The 20,612-nt window shown below is 40.5% G+C and overlaps 1 protein-coding gene across 12 annotated transcripts in view; it reads left to right on the top strand.

The window, feature by feature from the left end:
- rbfox3a (RNA binding fox-1 homolog 3a) overlaps positions 1–20,369 on the top strand; it is a 239,756-nt gene extending 219,387 nt beyond the window's left edge. For 9 of the 12 annotated variants that reach the window (XM_019865683.1, XM_019865692.1, XM_019865684.1 and 6 more), the window contains 4 exons: positions 1,571–1,610; positions 1,764–1,828; positions 5,545–5,623; positions 7,248–7,343. In XM_019865683.1, coding sequence (XP_019721242.1) covers positions 1,571–1,610; positions 1,764–1,828; positions 5,545–5,623; positions 7,248–7,292 — 229 coding nt within the window. In that variant the 3' untranslated portion in view covers positions 7,293–7,343. Of the gene's footprint in view, positions 1–1,570; positions 1,611–1,763; positions 1,829–5,544; positions 5,624–6,212; positions 6,315–7,247; positions 8,288–12,769; positions 13,503–15,494 lie in introns of those variants that run through there. The other 3 variants (XR_002167726.1, XM_019865687.1, XM_019865686.1) reach the window with 3 other exon arrangements.
- The last annotated feature ends 243 nt before the right edge of the window (positions 20,370–20,612 follow it).

Here is a 20,612-nt window from a genome sequence, read left to right as displayed (position 1 = left end):
GTGAAAAGGGAATAGCACCTCTGAATTCTTCAACATGACCTCGAACCCCAAGTTAGACAGACAAAATATTCATACTTGTGTCCATGTCCGGACTACGAAAAATAAAATAAGTTTACAGTACTGTATTTATTCAGCGGGACCACGGGGTTGGACGCAAAGAACTGCAGCGGCGCGAAATGTAGCTCTACTATTGTCGCCAAAATGTTTGGGGTTTTTTTTCCCAATAATGCACAGCTAACTGTGTGCTAAAGAGAATTTTATTCAACCTAGACCTTCCATGATTCACCTTATATTTGTGTTACTCATAACACCCGTTTACGACGCTGACATCAATATCGCCATAGGCTACAAGCATGTGGAAATACAGATCCATAGCGTCTGCACTTTGTATTTTCACCCTGTTTTACCACTCTCAAACAATTAGTGCAACTAATTTCTCCCGCATTATTTTTCTGCGTGCTTTTGTTTCAGTCACAGGGTTTCCATACCCCACCGCAGGAGCAGCAGTGGCCTATAGAGGAGCCCATTTGCGAGGGAGGGGCCGGGCCGTCTATAACACGTTCCGTGCCGCACCACCCCCTCCGCCCATACCAGCCTACGGAGCGTGAGTGACATGCATACGTTCACGCGGTGAATAAATGTAATTCAGAAGTATTCAAACGTACCAGCGCACGCACGCGCGCGCGCGTTTACACGACACACTTGCAGTAATGGGAGAATGGTGAGTGGAAAACAAAAAGGCCACTTTCTAATAGAGCGGAAAATTGCTCTTTGATTCCAGAATGGCCAAATTTGTCTCTCTTTTTTCGAATGTGTCACTCTTTATTCAGCTGTGAATGAACTGCTATGACCTGCACTGCACACTCCAACGGGCCCACCTCAGTCAGAGTGGTGCTGTATGTCCGAGCTGGGGGGGAGGGGGAGTTTGCAGAGATGGTGGTAACCATGTGTAACCATGCTGAAATGATAGGACAGCAAATTTACCGGTATTTCATTATTTTGTGTGGGGTTTGTGTAGGGTATACATGCCGAGAGACATGAATGGAGAGAGGTAGGGTTGGATGGATAGATAGGTACAGTACTGTATATCATATAAATATATGCAAGTATAGTTTTCCATTTTATGATCATGTACACTTTAAAAAAAAAAAAAAGAGCTCACTCTAACTGAGGTTCGTTTAAAACGAACTTGATGAAAAACCCCTTTATCCCATCTCCTTCAAGTCTGGCCAATTCGGCCAAGCGCAACAGTTCTTCAAGGCGTCTTTAAGTGAGTTTTTATGTCTTTCGAAAAAGAGTTCAGAGTGATTTGCTAGCGGAATGCTCTGCACTCCGAAAATGAAAAATCAAGTACCGAGCAATGTTTTCCCTCAAGTCATATTCATAATTAGAAGCTAAAATGCCTAGCACATGAGGTGCAGACATATTTGAGCAATTTTACGCGATGCATTTTGTCTTCCACCATTCAGATATACAGGTATCACTTATATGAAACAAAATATATTAAATAGTTAACAAAATACATCTTTCTTCATTGAAACCAAAATCCATATGCTTGTTTTGTCAGCAGTGTGGTCTACCAGGATGGATTTTATGGGGCAGAAATATATGTAAGTATATCGGTAGCCTATTTATTTTTTTTACAATTTGAAATGAACAAGATGTCTAAAAATAACTGAAGTATGGAATCAAATGACTGATGTCATTAGTTTTATTTCTTCATCGATTTGTCAGGCTTTGATTGATGCTGTCTCTTTGTTCAGGGCGGATATGCAGCTTACAGATATGCCCAACCAGCTGCTACTGCTGCAGCTGCATATAGTGACAGGTATGTCCTTTTTCGTTTTTGTTTTTTCCTGTATAGTTCACATTCAGTTATTATCCAAAAAAATTTGTATAGACCATCTCAAAAAAATGAATAATCGAAATAAACTGATGACATGTAATGAGATCAGCAGTTCTGTTGACTTCATTGGCAGTTTTGCTTTTGTCAAGACAATGTTTGAATAAAACAAGCGACAACAAATGATTTTGCTGGAATGTGTCAGGCAGGGCTCCAATGTGAGGTTCCCATTTCAAAATAATAGTCCAGGGGAAAAAAGATTTGGGTGAGGAGAAGTGCTAATACAAAGTGCTGAAAAGCTTTTCCGTTTTGAAAATAACTGCGTTATAACCCCGCTACAGAGACACATGGTGCAACGAATGTCATTGCTCCCGCCCAACACGGCTTTTTTCCTTCTACTTTCTGCTGACTGCTGTTGAACTAATAATATTTCTTGCTTCGTCTGAATGAAAACGATCATTTGTTAATCATCTTCAATCGACGTAAAAATGATTAGTCTGCCGTTATCTGTTCGAGTCAGGGTGCGGGGGTTTTGAGATCACGATCCGGATAGGAATATAAAAGATTATGAAATCATATTACACCAATGAAAGAGCTGAGAGATCTGTGTGTGTGTGTGTGCGCGCGTGTGTCTCAAGTATGCTCTGTGAACTATCCTCGAGAGATAGAGCATGTCAGGCAAGATAAGAAATGTTCACAGTGGGAGGCTGTAGACCTCTGATAATGTGCGATACAATAGAGGTGAGAAGTGAGTGGCGGTCTCCAAAGACGTAGAGGATAAAGAAAGTGAAAGGAGAAATATACTGCAAGTGAGAGGGCACATCTCCCTCCACGGGACTCATTTGGTTTCCTTTCATCCCCTCCCCATCACTTACATATTTTCTCTTTGTCATGCCGAGGTTCTTGATTCTCCATGACTGTTGTGTATCGCCTACGTCCTTTCGCTCGTGTTCTATTTTCACGCTTTTTTTTTTTTATTCAAAGGGAAGTACAAAGGTGGAATTGAGAGGAGATGGTTCAGAGGGCAGAAGGCAGTTTTATTCATCGTCAGACAAGCGGAGGTATTAAATAGACGACATGAGCTGGGAGACTTTTTTTTTGTTGTATTTTTCCTCTACACACTGTGCGCAAAGCAAACTAAACTGCAACTCTTTATATTTGAGACTGACCCTCCAATTATTTTTTTCCCCCCACCTTCCGTCATTTAAATAGCAGCCATACAGAAACTTCACGATCAAACCAATTCGGATAAGTCAATAAAATGTGAAGAATCATGAATCATGCTCACCTTTTCACCAAGATATGAACGACTGTATATTTGAACATCCTGAGCGACCATAAAGGATGTGAAGAACACTTCTAGTAGTAGAACGCAAACAGTTTTATCTTTGATTATTAAGGAATGGTGCTCTGCTTTGATCCTCACTGGGTATGCGGAAAGCAAAAAAAAAAAAAAAAAAATCAGAGTGATATAGAGCAACTTAAAACAAAGAATAACTGTTCACATGTTTTTGTATTCAGTGAAGTCCACCAATTTGCCTGAAATTTAAAACAGGAACAAATGAGATGAGGGTGCCACTGCCACCTACTGTAGCGGATGTGCAATTACACTTTATTCTTGTATAACTGTTCTAAATGTGTTCCCCAGGTCACACACACCCCATTTGGCAAGATAGACGCACTGTAACTGTAATCCGGGCACAGCACAATCAGTGGATTACTGCTGATGCCGAAAAGGATGCTTGCTTTGATTTATGAGCACATTCATTTAAAGACATTTCAAATTGGCGACATTCGCCCCGTTTCATCAGACCGGGGCGAAACATTGATTCCATGCGTGAGTTACGACATTGAGAAAGACAGTTCAGAAATGGTTTAAAGCATTTTCATAGGGGTGATGAAAAACTCATTTCAATTCCTTATTGATTCAACTCACCGGTCTTTGCAAACGCTCTCCCCGCTTCCTCCCTTTACGCGTCCTTCTCGTTCGGCTTCTCACTCAAACACAGAGTTTAACCAAATATAGTTTCCCCACATAACCACTTATCTTTTTCCTCCAGACATATTTTTTGCTTCCTTTTTAAATTTAGCCAACAAACAAGAGGGGGGCGGGGGGGCAAAGAGGAATCCAAATAAAGCAGTCTAGTCGCATCAGAGAAAGGGGGACGGAATGAGAAAAGAGATGGGCTTTGGGGTTGGAGATTAGTTCCGAGCCAGTGCTGGTGAATAGACTGGAAATAAATCTCGTGAGACAGACGAAGTGGAGCACTCTGAGTTGGCTACTTGGGGCAACCTGGAGGAGGTGAAGAAGAAGAAGAAGAAGGAGAAGGAGCCACCATAAAAATGGATTGCTCTCTCCGAACTTGTGCCCGCCGTCTTTGTTCTGCTCGGCCGAGCGGGAATCCCAAAGTAACTGACGATACAACATTTGCCACTTATAAAGAGGCTATCACTACACTTTGATCTCCTCATGCTTCCAACATCCCAACCACTTCATAGTCTGCTGCAAACTGCGGCAGTGAGAGTTGACGATTGCATTTTGATGAAGCAAACCGAACCACATTTGCAAAAGGGAGATGCCTAATACTGAGGGCCACCAAACCGAGAGCCGCCTTTCCGGGACTGATTAAAGCCAAGAGCTTCCAGTTTGAGGCACCGTAATGGGAATTTGACATCGAACAGTACTGAAATATATCTAAACTGTTTGTACCATTGAATGCTGACCAGTTATTTGCAGATAAGCAGAGTTGCTTGCTCATGCGCGATGACTATATTCTGTTATCTGAAGAAGTCGCTGTCCAAGGTGCTGACTGTGCTGAATCAGCACCTCGTAAGAAGGCTACAAGAGGGGCCGTACCTCAAGACTCCCTTTACAGATCTGTAAATGGTGTCTCTCTGTTTTGTTTGCTGAATCAGCACCTCGTAAGAAGGCTACAAGAGGGCCGTACCTCAAGACTCCCTTTACAGATCTGTGAATGGTGTCTCTCTGTTTTTTTTTTTTTTTAAACTGGAAGTAAATCTCACAATTTTTTTTATAAATACTTTTGTTGTCTTGGACAAAACAGCACAACTCAAGATCGTCATTTTATTATTAAAAAGTTGACCTGCGGATACCCTTAGGACAATATTTAACTTTCTTTTGGTAATATTTTTATTTTGTTTCTAAAAACTGGAAGTAAATCTCACAATTTTTTTTTATAAATACTTTTGTTATCTTGGACAAGACAGCACAACTCAAGATCATCATTTTATTATTAAAAAGTTGACCTGCAGGTACCCTTAGGACAATATTTAACTTTCTTTTTGTAATATTTTTATTTCGTTTCTGTGGCCCTTATTTGGAGTCTCAATGTCACATTGCCTGACACTTCATTTTTTATTTTTTTTAAAAATGTTTAATTAAATTACAACCAAGTGATTGGCACGCCGCAAAGCGGAAGGCAATTCTCCATCAAAGGAATACTTGATGCTCCGGGCCAAATATAATAATCCCACCATATGGAGTTGGCTCTGTATACCTTCAGGGAACATTTAGGTGACAAGACAAAAGACGCAAATTAAAGACAGAAGGATTCTTGAGCGCAGATTTTCCTCGGCGCGCCTTTTGGGAGTTGGAGTTGCCAAATGAAGGGAAGAGGGGTGCAAAGATTAACCAAATAAAAAAAGCTCACTGTTTCCATTGCCTGTTTTCTCTACTACAGTTATGGCAGAGTCTATGCAACAGCGGACCCGTATCACCATACGATCGGTCCTGCAGCCACGTATACCGTGGGCACGATGGTGAGTGTTTCCTCTTTCTTAGACCAGATTTGTTTTAAAGCGTCAGTTTATACGGTTGTTGGAAGTCACATATGACGCTCCTCCTAAACACGTGGATGTTAATGTGTCCCGGAGAACATGATGATGTGTCATACGACACAGTAAAGCGATATCCTTGGTGAATCATCAAGGAATATGACAACAGCCCTAAGGTTGCCGATAAATTGTCACGCCTGTGAAATGTTTTCCCACTCGATGTGCCCGAATTTTAATGTGAACGTGAATCATTGCCACTTCAGTAAATGAAAAAGGGAAGCTGCTGTATTCTCCGACTCCCCGATCGCATAATATTTGGCCTGAAGCTTTTTTTTCTTTTTTTTTTTTTTTGGCTTGAAAATTTAGCTGAGGCTGGGAATTCCTCCACGCAGGAATCATTTTGCGAAGGGAGGGGAGTCAAACGTTAATGTTTGTTTTTAGCTAGCTTTGCAGCTAACATCAAAGATGAAAATGATTTTTTTTTTTTTAAATTAAAACGAGAAAGCATCTCTCAGAGGACGGAGGAAAACCACAAGTCCTGCTTTTTATTGTTCCTTTTTCTACATGGGTCTAGGTAAAGCCTTCTTCCGGTGTGTTACAACCATCGGCTTGACGCATATGCCGTGAGATTTAAAGACAAAACAAAAGATAGAAGAAGGAAGCCCTAGAAGCAAAGGTACAGTCAACCTTTTATAGGGGCACGCATCTAACTTGGATCCGTTTTAACACGAATTAGACTTTTTTGGTACTTAAAAAAAAATAAGAATAATTTGAATACTTTCCATATTTATAGTTTTCTCTTTGTTAACATGCCTTAGTATATTTTAAAATACATTTTTAAGATTATCTTTCGTTGCCAATTGGTTGGAAATCATAGGTACCTTTCCTGGTACCTGTAATGACTGCAGCCTAGCTGTTGCTTGATGCAGCCTTGTGGGTTTCACGGGGGGGGGCAGCCGTTGCAGATTAATGCTGCAGTGCTGACATTTGTGTCGTGATGGCAATCACACCTCCCCCATGTGTCCCCCATGCGCACCTCCCTTCCTCCCCTATAGTGCAGCTGCTAGCTAAAAGCCTTCATTAATTACAACCATTATTTCCTCTTCATTTACTTAATTAAAACAGTGGCCTGTGTTTTCCTCCTTATTACTTTCAACTTTCTTCTCTTTTTCCTCCCTTCTGCCCCGTCCTCCCACATAAGTGATTTAAAGTGGAGAACTATATTCTAATCTTGAAAATTCAGCTGAGCCTCCCAAAGTCATTCACGGTGTTCAATCAAGATTTGAATTATAAGCTAGGAAATAATGATACAGCTCTCGCTAAATGGATGACGCTAAGATTTTGTTCGTAATGACCATAAATATTGGGCAAAATTTACAAGACAGGTAGTATTGGGTCTCATTGAAATGAGGAGTCCTTTGGAAAAAAAAAATACAGAATGAAGCACTGAAAATCGGCGTCAAACTTTGTAAGGAGGCCACGCAGGGAGAAAAAAGGGAAGATTGATTTGTTTGCATTAAAGTTAACTTGTCTAACATAAAAATACAAATCAAGGTTCTACATTGGATACTGATTGGAGCTTTTTTTTTTTTCATCTTTGATGTTGCAGGCTAGCCTTTACAGAGGAGGGTGCAGTCGCTTCACTCCCTACTAGAAAGGAGGGGGGGTCACGCCCCTTTCACTCCCCAGCAAAAAAAAAAAAAAACACAAATATAAAAGCCACAGCAAACAAAATCTAGAATTAGCCATCCCTTTCATATGAAGAAACACACTGTGCATCCAGACGGCCAATCGAATCATTCTAAATTTGCTTCTACTACTTTGCAGTTGCTGGTGTATGGATTCAGTGTCCTTAATTTGGGAACATTTGTCATTGGGTGGGGGGTGGGGGCAGTTGTCACAAAGGGAATCTTTATTTCCACCCTTTCTGTGTGTTCTCTCCAAGCTTGGTCTGCAACTCAGCTCCTTTGGGATGGCCCAACTCGATTGTTTTCATTAGTCATTTTCCTTCATATACATTGAGCTGCAGCAGCAGCGTTCAGCAAATTCCAGTTTGCGGCACCCACCTTACAGGTAGAATTTATGACCAAAATGGCACAACCGTTTGGCCCTACGAGAGCTGGCTCCATTCTATCAGAGCGGATAACTGGAGCCGACTGAATGGGACTTCCAACTGTTAAGTCGGAATGAGGGTGAAACTGCAAGAAAATGCTCAGCATTAAGTGACGCCTAACGGGAGCCAGGCTAAGAGTGAGGACACGCAGGAAGTGATGCGTAGTGGAGAAAGAGCGATGGCGGCCATTGCAAATTGGGCGGCGGTGTGTTCGAACCAATTGATTGTTGGCTAGATGCCAGAGGTGGGAGGTATCCCATGTATTGCTTTGCAAGGGGAGGGAGCGGGGGGCACATTATTTTCACTGTATGTACCGTTTCCTGTCTCTTCACATGATGCAACATGAGAAATATTTCTCGCATGTAATGAACGAACTCAAGAGTGTTTTATTGATTCCCCCTCCCCCCCCAAAAACAAAATCTTTGAACTTGCATTTAGTGAATTAGTGGTCTCCTGATGAATGTCTACTCGTCCCTGACGTACTACCGTATTGGCCCGGATATAAGACGGCCCTGATTATAAGACGACCCCCTCTTTTTCAAGACTCAAGTTTGAAAAAAAGACTTTTTGAACACCAAATTAATTTTTATACAGAAAATAATTATAGTACATCTGAAACAAATGATTATAATGATATATTTGAGAGAACAAGCATGTTATTTTGCCTCATTCAAATGTAAAGTGCAATCACATTCGTAAATGAATGGCTTCTGGTTTTTGAAATGTAAATTACATGATAACTTATACTCAGCTGCAGGTTAACCTGGCCGATCATCGACCCACCTTTCTTCAGATTGTCACTACGTTTCTCCATTTTCTGTTGTCTCTTCTATTATTTTCTTCTGTTTTCCTTGTTACCGCTATTTTTTATTTTTATTTTTCATGCTACCGCTATTTTTATTTTTATTCTTCGTGGCAGGGGTTCACTTTGGCCTGGGAAGGCAAGTTCAGCATTTGCTTCAATGATATCTGGCGCCATCTAGCGTCGTGAATGTGTATAATGTCTAGACCCCGAATATAAGACGACCCCCACTTTTTCAGTCTTATTTCAATGCAAAAAACACCGTCTTATACTCGGGCCAATACGGTATTTATGATTATCAGTTCTGAATCTGCTGTTCTGTAGCCTTAAAATAATTCCCAAGATTACACATACAATTATGAATCAGTATTTCATATTCTGATTTGTTATTGATCCAACTTGTAAGCAAATATTTTTTGCAGCCTGGTTGCGTCCATTGCTCACTTTTACTCGGGAAGCCCATTATTCGTTGACGTGAATGTAGATTTATGTCAGCACCCCAGAATAACGTGCTTCTTTTGTCAAAAAACATTTATCGAAAAAGGCCTCAACAACACACCGTTGGCAAAGGATGATTTGTTATCCTCATCCAAAGCAGTCCACAAATGCGGGTGGATACAAATAGTTCACGACACAGAACAAACGATTGTGATTCGGCCCCTTCTATTGGACTTTGCTTTCTTTAAGTGCGTTTGTCAGAAATGTGCCCAGAGTCACACGGCCACAGCAGGCAGTTGTCCCTAATGCATCCAGCAATTCCACTCCCTCCCTCACAAACTCGTATACACAAAAAAAAACACGCGCACACACATATAGGAGCTCCCTCACCACTAAAGCATCTGTGCCGGCTGTGTCTGATGGCATCGTAAAGACAGGAGTCAGTAGCGCAGGAAGAGAAGGGTGGTGTGAAGAGCAGCACTAACCGAGGCAATATACGTCGCAGATTAGAGATAAGAGAGTTCAGTCAATAGGCACTGATCTCATTTGAAGATACACCAGACGGACTCGACTCACACAAACAAGCACAAATTCACGCTTGCTCCTCTCGCTGTCGCCGGCGGGCGTCTTTTCTGTTGTTCTGCTACTCCGCCCCCCCACCCCAAAAAAATCGAGATTCAACAAAAAAGATCAGTTTGCTGTTTCACTGTGTGCAAAAAGCAAATTGAAAGCGTCCTGTGCTGATATGTAAGAATGCCACACAGCTATAGACACATGTTTCTTAAAACACAACATACACATCTCAACGTTCAGGTCGGAACTTTTCCATTGGAGAAAGGGAAAAACCGCACCGTGAAATAATTTGTAACTGGCGAGATTCAAATCTAAATTGATCATCGTCAACAGGAAGTATGCCATCAGTCATTCGTGTCTACTCTACACTATTGCTAACTTTGTTTGCGGGGTAAGTAGAAGAGAAAAAAAAACAACAATCAAAGCATAACGTTCTATTATTTATGCGCGTGTCCCAATTAAACTGATCATTCAAATTAAAAAAAAAAAGATACTTTTTAATGTTTTTAACACATTTAGCATTTTTTTATGCATTCAGAATAACACTCGTACTGTACATAGTGACAAATATATATACACACTTCGTTTTTGGATACTCCTATTGTATGTATATATTTATATTACACTTACATGGGACCATATATCGGAAATTCTGTGTTGTTAATAAATACATGAATTGCGTCTTGGCTAGTAGTCATTACCAAGCTTCTTTATGAGCGTTATTAATCAGCAACAATACCCCGCCCTCCCCAAAAAAGGGCCAATGTTTGTTTTATTGGCATTAAAGATGAGTGACCACCCAAAAACAAAGCGTTGCCACAATCAAGCATATGGCAACACACAACAAACAAGCAGAAAATGTGCCCAACGTGTGGTTATAAAACAAGACTAATGCCGACAAAACAACTCCAAACTGCGAAATGCTTCTTCTGGGAACAGAGCAGAAATGATGGAGCCGACATAAGACGTGAGAAGCCTTGGCACAAATCAGAGTGCATTGTTATGGTTTTGTTAGTGATGACGACGCAAGTGCAAAAAATAAAAAATAAATAAATAAATAAAATGAAGACCTGACTGTCGAAAATTATTATTACCACCGGCATTATTGTGATGTAGGCTATATGTGAATTATTGTCGTTAAAATAGATAGTCCCCATTGTGCCGCAATACTTGATATTCAGTGGAAATATATATTTGATTTTATGCGATATTTTCCCCGTTTGGCAGCACATCCGCATCACAGGCGAGGTGAGCGCGTTTCCCCAAAATATCCTCAGTTGTAATTGCGATCAAAATCGCAATTGAGTTCATTCATTTCATTTTCAGTTTGGTGGTGCAACACACACACAGAAAAAATCTCAAATGTGAAGAACAAAAATTACAATTAAGCCGTGCTGCTTTTTTTTTTTTTTTTTTTTAACTGGTAGTGTACAAATAAATATATAAAAAATGGGGGGGCATTTTAAAAGATAAAGATACATACATGTATACATTTAAGATTCTATATGGAATAATGCATTGTCAGTGATGGGATATCACGTTTTTCTCAATGTATATTTTAAAAAAAAAAACTTTTATTTCATGCATCACTATTCCATGCACTTTAAACTACCACTTATTGACAAATGTACTTACATTTCAATTTTTGAAATCGGTGCTTTGTTTCGCTTTACATTGTGGGTCATGTGATTTTATGCCACCGCCATTGTGAATCGCCTTTTAAAAGTGAGTGTCATTGAGGTGTACTAAAGAAAATGACGTTCCTGTCAAGAGAGACGACTCTGCTTCTTTATTATTTATTTATTTGTGTATTTCTTTTGTGTATCACACGCAAGGGGTTAGACAATGTCCGCCTTTTACATGCCGAGAAAAATGTTTCTTTCGGTTCATGTGAATGTCTTTCTATGTACGGTCTAACTGGCCACCTGAATGTGTGAAGTGTTTTGATCAACTACTGGCCCCGACTGCTGTCTGAAAATGCGACGCTTGTGTCTTCTCACATGCGGACCGCTTTCATGAAGAAATCCAGCAGACGTTTGAACAACTGCTGCTGTGTTTTCTAAGATGGGTTTCTTCAGGGTTTTATTTTTGTTTGTTTTTTTTTCAATTACTATATATTTTGTTGTTGTTGTTGTTCAACCCCAACCTGGCCAATAGAGGGCAGTATGGCACATTTCAAATTTCCAGGGAAAGTTTACCTCGAAAGTACTCTTTTTTTTTTTTTTTGGGCGAGGAGGTGATGATGCCATCCTAAAATTGGAAGCGGAGTTATTGCAATGTAATGATAGCGCCCGGTGAAATATGGCAAACTTGACAATAATTGGCATGAATAATAAAAGAAGCAAAAGCAATAATCTCGCCCCGCACATTCATCACCGTGTCACACGTCATCAGAAAGTGACATTGCCCCCTCCCACACCCACCCCACTCCAATCCCACCCCAAACCCTCGAGCCGTAATTTCTTCATGGCAGCTTACCTGCAATGACGGAGATTCACAAAATCTATTCTCAACTAAATAAGAAAATATGAACTGGGGGGTGGATGACGGCATTTGTTCCAATTGTCTCCTCATGGATAAATCCAAAGTGTGCTAAGGGTTTGTTGCACCTCTGTGATCTATTTCCTGAACCTACATATGATGTGTGTAGCCTCGTGTCCCCTATAGGATTGGCGGGGGACAAAAGACTTCTGAATCAAGCCGCAAGAATCCACATGGGAGCCAATTTAAAAGGCCACTTATTTTTCATGAAGCCGTCCTGAGAGTCGCGACAATTTTCAAACAGAAGTAAAGTTCACGTGCAACCGAACCGTATCAGGAAACTTTCGACGACTTTTCACGCAGGTTTTTACATTCTGGGGTAATTCTGTTGTATATTGTTTTATGAAAAGCTCGCCAGACAAGTTGTGTGCTCCAGACTTATCATGTGGAATTGTGTTTCCGTTGCTACTTATCTTTCATAAATCATCTGGTATTAATCCCCCACAAAGCGAACATTTCTAATGTGTGTGCATAACAATATACGATGTCTTTAAAGAGACACCCGTGAGGTTTTCTCGTCTGCTCTTTTAAAGAGGTTGATGGCCCACCCACTATCTGAGCTGCTTTTTTTCGGCGTTCACCTCTTGTCTTGTGAAACTTGACTGATGAGCCAAGCCCCGTCGCTCACCTCGAAGGCTCTTTGTCTCTGTTCTTCTTGCTGCAGCATGTGGACTTTATTTGAAGACGTTTCACACGTAGACACAGGCAGGCGAAGAGGAGCGCGCAGGAGGAAGTTTTGGAGGTTTGGGAGGAGGGAGTCGCAGGTGCACAGACTTCTCAAGCCATTATTATTGCGCAGTGTTTTTTTTTTTGTTTTTTTTGGTCATATCGACTCAATTCTCAAGCATTTCCTTGATCGTCTAATACACGGGTGTATACCTAAGCTCCGGCGGCAATATTGTAGCTCACGTTACCTGCCAATTCCTCCAGCCTGCCCCTCAGCTCCTGCCGCTCTGCTTCCTTTCCATCCTCCGAGGCTTCTTCTCGGCAGCATTACAAAACAAGTCTCAGAGGGTGCGAGCCTGTTAAGCTGAGACGAGAGGAGGCGGTTATCAGCTGTGATTGGTGACACACCGGTACAGCGCCACAGGTCCTGTCTCTCATGGTCTCCCATCGGAAGGGGGCAGGACTAAGCAACTACAAAGCGGTGCTGAATTTTTTACAGGCAGCCCCTTTTTGAAGATCCAACTTCCCCCAATTCACACTTCTGTCGTCTCTGCTTTACAGAGAAACAGGGCAAATGGCACGACAGACTGGTATCGCTCCTAACTGATACACCGTTGAGCTAGGAAAAATAAGGGGGGGAGGACATTTAAAGTAATTAGCGCATTTTCCACACACCTAAAAGCATTCAATTTTCTCAAAAGCCAACAGTGCGCTTTATAATCCAATGCGCCTTGTATATGGATCAATATTCTAATGTCTTGGACTTTTGAATGTTTTTTAAACCTCTTTGTTACAGCTGCAGCGGTTGTGAAAGCGCTCTATAAATAAAGCAGTATTGAATTCCTTTTAGCATAGCTCCATCTAGTGGCTGCATAACGCAACCGCAGCCACTATTGTAGCTCCCATTATTTGCGCCTTATAATGCGGTGCGCCCTATATATGATAACTGTTTTAAAATAGGCCGTTCGTTGAAGGTGCGCCTTAAACTCCGAAGCGCATCATCGTGCGGAAAATATGGTAACATGATTGTATTTTATAATGTATGCATAAAACGGGAAATTTCACATTATTGACTGCGATGTACAATTGCATAGGACTAACATTTTGTTGGGTACATTTGTCCATGAATAAATCCAGTCGGGCTCCATTTTAGTGAAGGGCATAAATCCTGTGCTGTGCCTGTGCGCAGATGCGGGTTAGACCTGGTGTTGGTGCGGGCAGGCGGATCTAGGGTACATTTGTCCATGAATAAATCCAGTCGGGCTCTATTTTAGTGAAGGTTGGTGCGCGCAGGCGGATCTGGGAGAGGAAAGTCTGTACTTCTGTGGGAGTGGACAGCCAACTTTACTCATGGCCAATCAAAGCAGCTCCTCTCACTTTCTTTCAATGCGCTAGTCACGCACAAGAGTTTCAACGTCCGGGTGCAAACAAACGCTTTGAATGATAATAATTACTCATGCATTCATTTAATTGATTGTGGAGCCTTTGCCAACTGTTTTTCGGCGAAAAGAGGGTATACCCTGAATTGGTTGCAAGCCGATTGCAGAGACATGAAGGCATATCCAATGGTCTAACTTCATGGTTGATTAGAGTGTAGTGGATTATGGTTGTTCCGCCATGCCGCAATCCTTTGGAATGTCCTTTTCGAATAATTGCATTCCTTCAAAGTGTTGGGATATTATTACATTTCAAAAGGTCAAGAATACAACATCTTCCAGTCTTTTGCCACTTTGACCTTTCAGTTAAAATATAAATTTGGTCAGGGTACGAATAGCCTTTTGCAATTTAACACATAAAATCACCAAGTAAGTCTACAACCGAAAAATACAGAATGTACTTTTTGAAAAGAAAAAAAAAAGTGTAGTATCATGCTATGACAAAAACAGATATTTACTCAGCGTATTAACACTCGCTCTCTAATTTATTATCCGAAGGGGTTGAAAACAAAAAGATTTTGTGCTTTTTTTTTTTTACATAAATAAGTACTAAATACTGTAACTGAAACAATAAAACGGATGTTTTGAGGGTTAAATTATATAAAATGTGTGTGTGTGTGTGTGTGTGTCTGTATTTTACATGTGTAGATATATTCTTGATTTTTCTTTTTTTTTTCTTCTTTTTTTTTGGCTGACCAATGCCTGCTCCACTCTTTAGCCCATTTATCAGTACTGACTTGCCCATTTTTACTATATATTACTGATAAATGGGTAAGTCCATTTATAGTGTACCAAAATTTCAACCTGTGCCCGTAAAATTTCATGTTAGGGTGCACTGTGCTCCTTGTTAAAAAAAAAAAAAAAAAAATGTCTGTTGCCCTGCTAAATCGTGATTTTTCAAAAGGGTAAGAAACGTTTAGGTTAGGCCTTTTCTTTCCTTGTTTCATCATTACTGTGTTATGGTGTACAAGAAAGGTGTCCGTAAAGACATTCTTGGATTAGTTTGGTGTTGAAGAACTTAGCAGGTCCATACACGAGATGACAAAATGGCGACCTCCCATCATCCAACGTCAGTGACTTTGTCTTGAGGATGAATGGACACATTTGCAGGAGGGGACCACCCACAGATTTTCTTCACTAATTCTTTAAATGGTTGTTTAATGACTGTATAACTGTAAAAAAAAAATGCTGTAAAAAGAATTAAATAAATACAACACAAACAATATTTCCTGTCTGCAATGTAACCGTGTCAATGTATTTACCCTTCCCTTGTTCTTTCTCTTTTAGTAAATAAGACTCTAAAGTGATGGGTACAGATGGACATCAAAAACTGAGAAGAAAAATGTGGAAAGCAGAGAGACTACACGAAAAGACCAACAGAAACAAAAAGCGTGTTCCGGAGCCGTCGTATGGAGAAGGGGAAAAAAAAAAAAAAAACCCAACCTGAAGGATGAACGGAAGATGATTGTAGGCCTACTGCGAGGCCACGGCCCGAACCATTGAATCTCCGTAGTCTATTATGGGGCAGGAGGGGCTGCTGGCTCTGACCCCTGTCGAAAAACAAAACAAGCCTTGCTGAGTGGAAGAGACCAAGTTGACAGGCCACCATAAAACAATTTATTTTTGTAAAAAAAAAAAAAAAAAATCTGTTTATCATTTCCAAAAGGAACAAAGACTAATGTATGTATTATGAATATGTACGTGTGTATATCTATAGTGTGTATGTGTGTGTGTATACATATACATACACATGCATCTGGGTGTAATACTGTAGGTATGTTTAAAAAAAAAAATGTGTCCTTACAATTTAGAAGAGGAGCAGTGAGGTGACAGTCGAACCCCTGATGTCTTCGGATTGTATCCCGTCGCGCAACACACTCACACCCATGAAACCCCCCCTTTCTTCATTGGGCTTCTGCCCGGTTGAACGAGGGGCTTGATGGGTTTTTGTGTGCGCGTGTGTCTCGGATGGGTCGCAGCCGGTCGAGGAGACGTTCCAAATCTTGAAGGACAAAAGATAAGGAGCCAGTGTCATCTTCTTACTGTAGTGCGGTAGCTGTTACTTTTCTGGCATGTCTTATAATGTCCACAAAAAAAAAAAAAAAAAAAAAGAATGTGTGCCACTGCACTAGTCTGTACAGATGGAAATAAGAAAGAATGAATGGGGACGTTCTATGAATAGGTCAAGGTTCGATACAGGATACCTTTGCTGGAGGGCCTGCCATCATTCCAACCAAATGTGTCGATGTGGTGTCGTGGTCGAGGTGGCTGTGCTGTGTAGTGAACTGCTTTCATCCGTTGTGTCGGGTTTTCGGTTGGGTGGGGCCAGACAGCGCACAAATTAGACAAGACACGGGAGCTGCTCTGAAGCATCGGACAGAGGGGACGGAAGATTGGAGGATTTAAAATAAAACAAGAGAAAAGAAAAAAAAAAAAAAGCCCAGCCCGAGACCGTATTTGGACAATGACTGAGGTTTTGTGATTTTATTTTGAAAAGCCAGTCACAATGGATTTAATGTCATTAGTTTTTGGTGGTTGCATAAAATGATTGAATTACATCAATGTTTTTTAATGGGCTCAGTAGTATTTGGAGACATGACACAATTGTCAAGAAAACCATAATTTGTAATCCAGGGTTTGGATTACAAATTACCCAACCGCATCAAGTCCATAAAGTGGTCCTACTTTGCGAATGCTAGATTTTTAAAATTTTTTGTGAGTTCGCATCAATCATGTCTCAACCGCTTTATTTTAAATCCAATGTGTTGGTGCTCAAAGCCAAAATCTCGGAAATTGTCAACAATCGTTGTCCAAATGCTTCCGGGTTGAATTCACTGTATAAAGACGAAAAAGGGAGTCGAGGAAAAACAAAAGTTTTATGAAGAGTCTCTTTCATCCTTTCTATTTAAATGGATCTCTCTCTTTAGTGACATCCTTCTATATTTAAAACATTGTACTAATAACATGCTGTTGGGCATGACCGAAAAGTCAACTGTAGCCATTTACTAATGTTGTATTTATTGTATTACTGGTAAGAAGACAAAAAAAAAAACATTTATATATGAATATAGATATATATCTATTTGTGATCTGCAGCTATTGAGAATAAGTTTGCCTTTGATTTTCGACTCCCACGCAGGATTTAATGCACTGTCAAACGTATGAAGAGTTTTCTACTCGGTGTGACGTTTTATTCTGTTGACATTCATTTGGTTTTGTTTTGTTTTTCTTTTCAGTTCAGCTACTGAATGTAAGTCAAAAACTCTCGGAACTTTCTAGGTAGGTGGTGTTGTTTTCTATTGACAGTATCTATATTTAAAAAATACAGTGCTCTGTAAATGATATAAATGTGTAAATGATATAGCAAAATGTTTCTGATAAGATGCTGGACTTCTACTGACCCGGAGTGACTGTATTATCACGGTTCATGTGAAAAAAAGAGGATAAGCTAGAATGAAAATTGGAGGAGGGGAGCATCCTGAAGGACCACCGGCACCCTGCAGCCGGTGAGAGAGATAGAAATGTTTAATCATTGCAGGATCAGTTAGAATTTTTCTTTGCCTGGCTTTTCAAATTTGATGAGAACAAGGAAATTGGGAGCAGACCGTCCCGTGTGAATAATACAGAGGCAAAGATGAAAAGGTCTTTTTTGAAATAGTTTTTTTTCTACAGCTTCCCTGAATCTTCGTGCTGTTAAGGTGCTACGGTTTGGTGTGTGCAGTCGTCGAAAGTTAAAAGTTAGTTTTTTTGTGAGGAAAAGGGGGTGGACAAAATTTCGAGCTTTCAGATTTCTTTCGTGTTTTTGATTGCGTGTCGGTATCAGTTTTAAAACTCAAGGAATTGTCCGTTGCGGTGGCTTATTAGTAGGATTCAAACAAATCAAAATGAGAGCATCATAATTGTATGTTCAAATAGTGTTTTGGGTTTTTTTCCCTAAGCATTCATTTGGAAAATCTTGATAAAAAAAAAATCTTAAGAGTTTTTGAACCTCTGGAGCTAGCATACGTCAAGCTAACGTCATTTGTAAGGAAGTGGTAAGAAAGAGCAAAGGTAAACATTGTAAGTATGTAGCAGTTGTAGAAAGTTAAAAGTTAGGTTTTTCTGAGGAAAAGGGGGTGGACAAAATATTGAGCTTTCAAACTTCTTTAATGTTTTTCATGAGTGTATAAGTTCGAAAACTCAAGGAATTATCCGGAGCGATGGCTTATGAGGATTTAAACAAATCAAAATGAAAGCATCGTATTTTTCTTTTCAAATAGTGTTGTTTTGTGTTCCCCCTTCATTTAGAATGTCTTTATAAATCAATTTTTGAACCTCTGGAGCTAGCATACTTCAAGCTAATGTTTGGTCATTTGAAAGGAAGTGGCAAGAGGGAGCAAAGGTAAATATTGTAAGTTTGTAGCAGTCTTTTTTATTTCCCTGTGGCCTTAACGTTCGAGCTGCATGCGGCAATACAATAATGGGTACTCTTTTGGTTGTTTTGGCCGCTTGCAAAACCGTTCGTGGAGATAGAAAAGGGCAGCTTTTGAAACTGGGTCTCAAAATGGAAGTCACCGCTGTTTTTGCTGCTCACCGCTCCAACTCACCTAAAGTGCGGTTTACGTTTCCCGAGACGTATGACTCACCCGGTTGAGTCTTTAAAAATGTAAACAGCTGTGCGATCATTTTTGACAAGATTGTCACATTTTTCAAATCTACAAAGAAACAAAAACTATTTTACTCGACCATTCTCGTTCGGGTGCGGACCTGACAGTAAAGATTTAAATCAGCACCGTGTGATACACTTGGACATGATACTTAGCACCGCATGGTTGAATTATTCAGCGAGAAACCATGGCTAGAATATTTTAGGTCTTTTTGTCTCTTGATGATTAAGATGAACAACAAAAAAAACTCCCGCACCAAAAAAAATGTGATGAAAACAATCTCCATGGCAGAGGTGTATTGGCAGCCATTGTTGTAGCTTATTTTTCCACAAATGTTTCGATATTTGAGTTTGACGGTGACAATATATATTCGCAGCGATGAATCTTAATAATTGGCTTTTTGCCCTTCGCCTTCACGGTGGTCAACTTTTGTCACACTTTTGATTCACTAGTCTTGGCATGATTTTGTCCACCCTCTGAAAAAGAGCACTGTGCATTGATGAATGTAGCAGCCTCAGGGTGCTTTTTTTTTCCCCTTCCCAGTGAGCTTTCAGGAATCTCTGACAGAGGAGGGAATTCTTGCCACAAAATGACACAGAAAGCTGAAGTCTCCTCCTCCTCCTCCTCCTCCTTTTCTTTCTCTTCCACTGTACAATGAACGAGTCGTCTTGTGTTCCGCTCAAATAGAGTGCTGTTTGGAAAAATATCACGAGATAGATGCCTTCCGTGCAGCGGCATTTGTATCGTCAAAAAGTGCACATGACACGTTAAGGACAGTCGGGTCATGCAGTGCACGACGGTGCGCTCTCTGGTTGAAAGCCTTTTTCACAGACTGACACCAAATGTGGGTGTGTGACTGCGGGGGGCGTCAAAGTGGATTATCTTTCACGAAAGGCTTACCCACCCTCATCCCGCCGCGATCCACCGCACTTTAACCGGGATCAACCACTGGCAGTTGGATCTGGAAAACGGAGGCAAAAAAAAAACAAAAACAAAAGAAGAAAACCCAATGAAAGACTTAACAGAAATCGAAACAAGAACAAACTACGAAAGCAACTAACGATGTCAATCTAAGCAGAGATCGAGGTTCACTCGGATCTTTGTCTTGTTCTTCTTGAAGCTAAAGTTTTCTGGGGGGGTTTTCTGTTATTGGTTGAAGATTTTCATCCTGTTTACATATGACCCCCCCAATTGCTAACTCTGGTTAGAAGTCAGGGGATTTAAAAAAAAAAAATACACACACAGAAGAGGCTTCCATTCAGGCATTCATGGCAAAATCCGGTCATTCTGAGAGGAACCCTACAAGCTAGAATGTCCCGTGTTTCCTTTCCCTTGAAGATCTTCATCCATGACAAATCCTTGAGCTTCCTTTCTAATGTCTGCAAGAAGTTCCCCATGTTATTTTGTCATATACCTCAGACGCAAGAACGAAAGCAGATTCTCCTGTCAAGTTTCCGGCCAACCAGACCCTTGCTTAACGCCACTTTGTTACCCCAGCTCCACCCGAAAAAAAAAATCCATATGCCAAAACCACACCTACCTCCCCTGGTAACCCACTGACCTCCACATCGAAGACCACAGTATACTACTTTGGACTTTTTCTCCCCCCCCCCCCCCCCAAAAAAATAATAATAAGCTTGCTCAAAATTGTGCTATACATCCTTCCAATTTAATTTATTTATTTATATGGGAGCATTTCATTATGGGAAGAAAAAAAATGGTGTAGCTTCCAAAGTCCTACACCACAAGGTTCATAAAA

The sequence above is a fragment of the Hippocampus comes genome, unplaced genomic scaffold (genome assembly GCF_001891065.2).
Source record: "Hippocampus comes isolate QL1 unplaced genomic scaffold, H_comes_QL1_v1.1 scaffold58, whole genome shotgun sequence".
Classification (NCBI taxonomy): Eukaryota; Metazoa; Chordata; class Actinopteri; order Syngnathiformes; family Syngnathidae; genus Hippocampus; species Hippocampus comes.
This window is presented reverse-complemented; position numbering and strand designations above follow the sequence as displayed.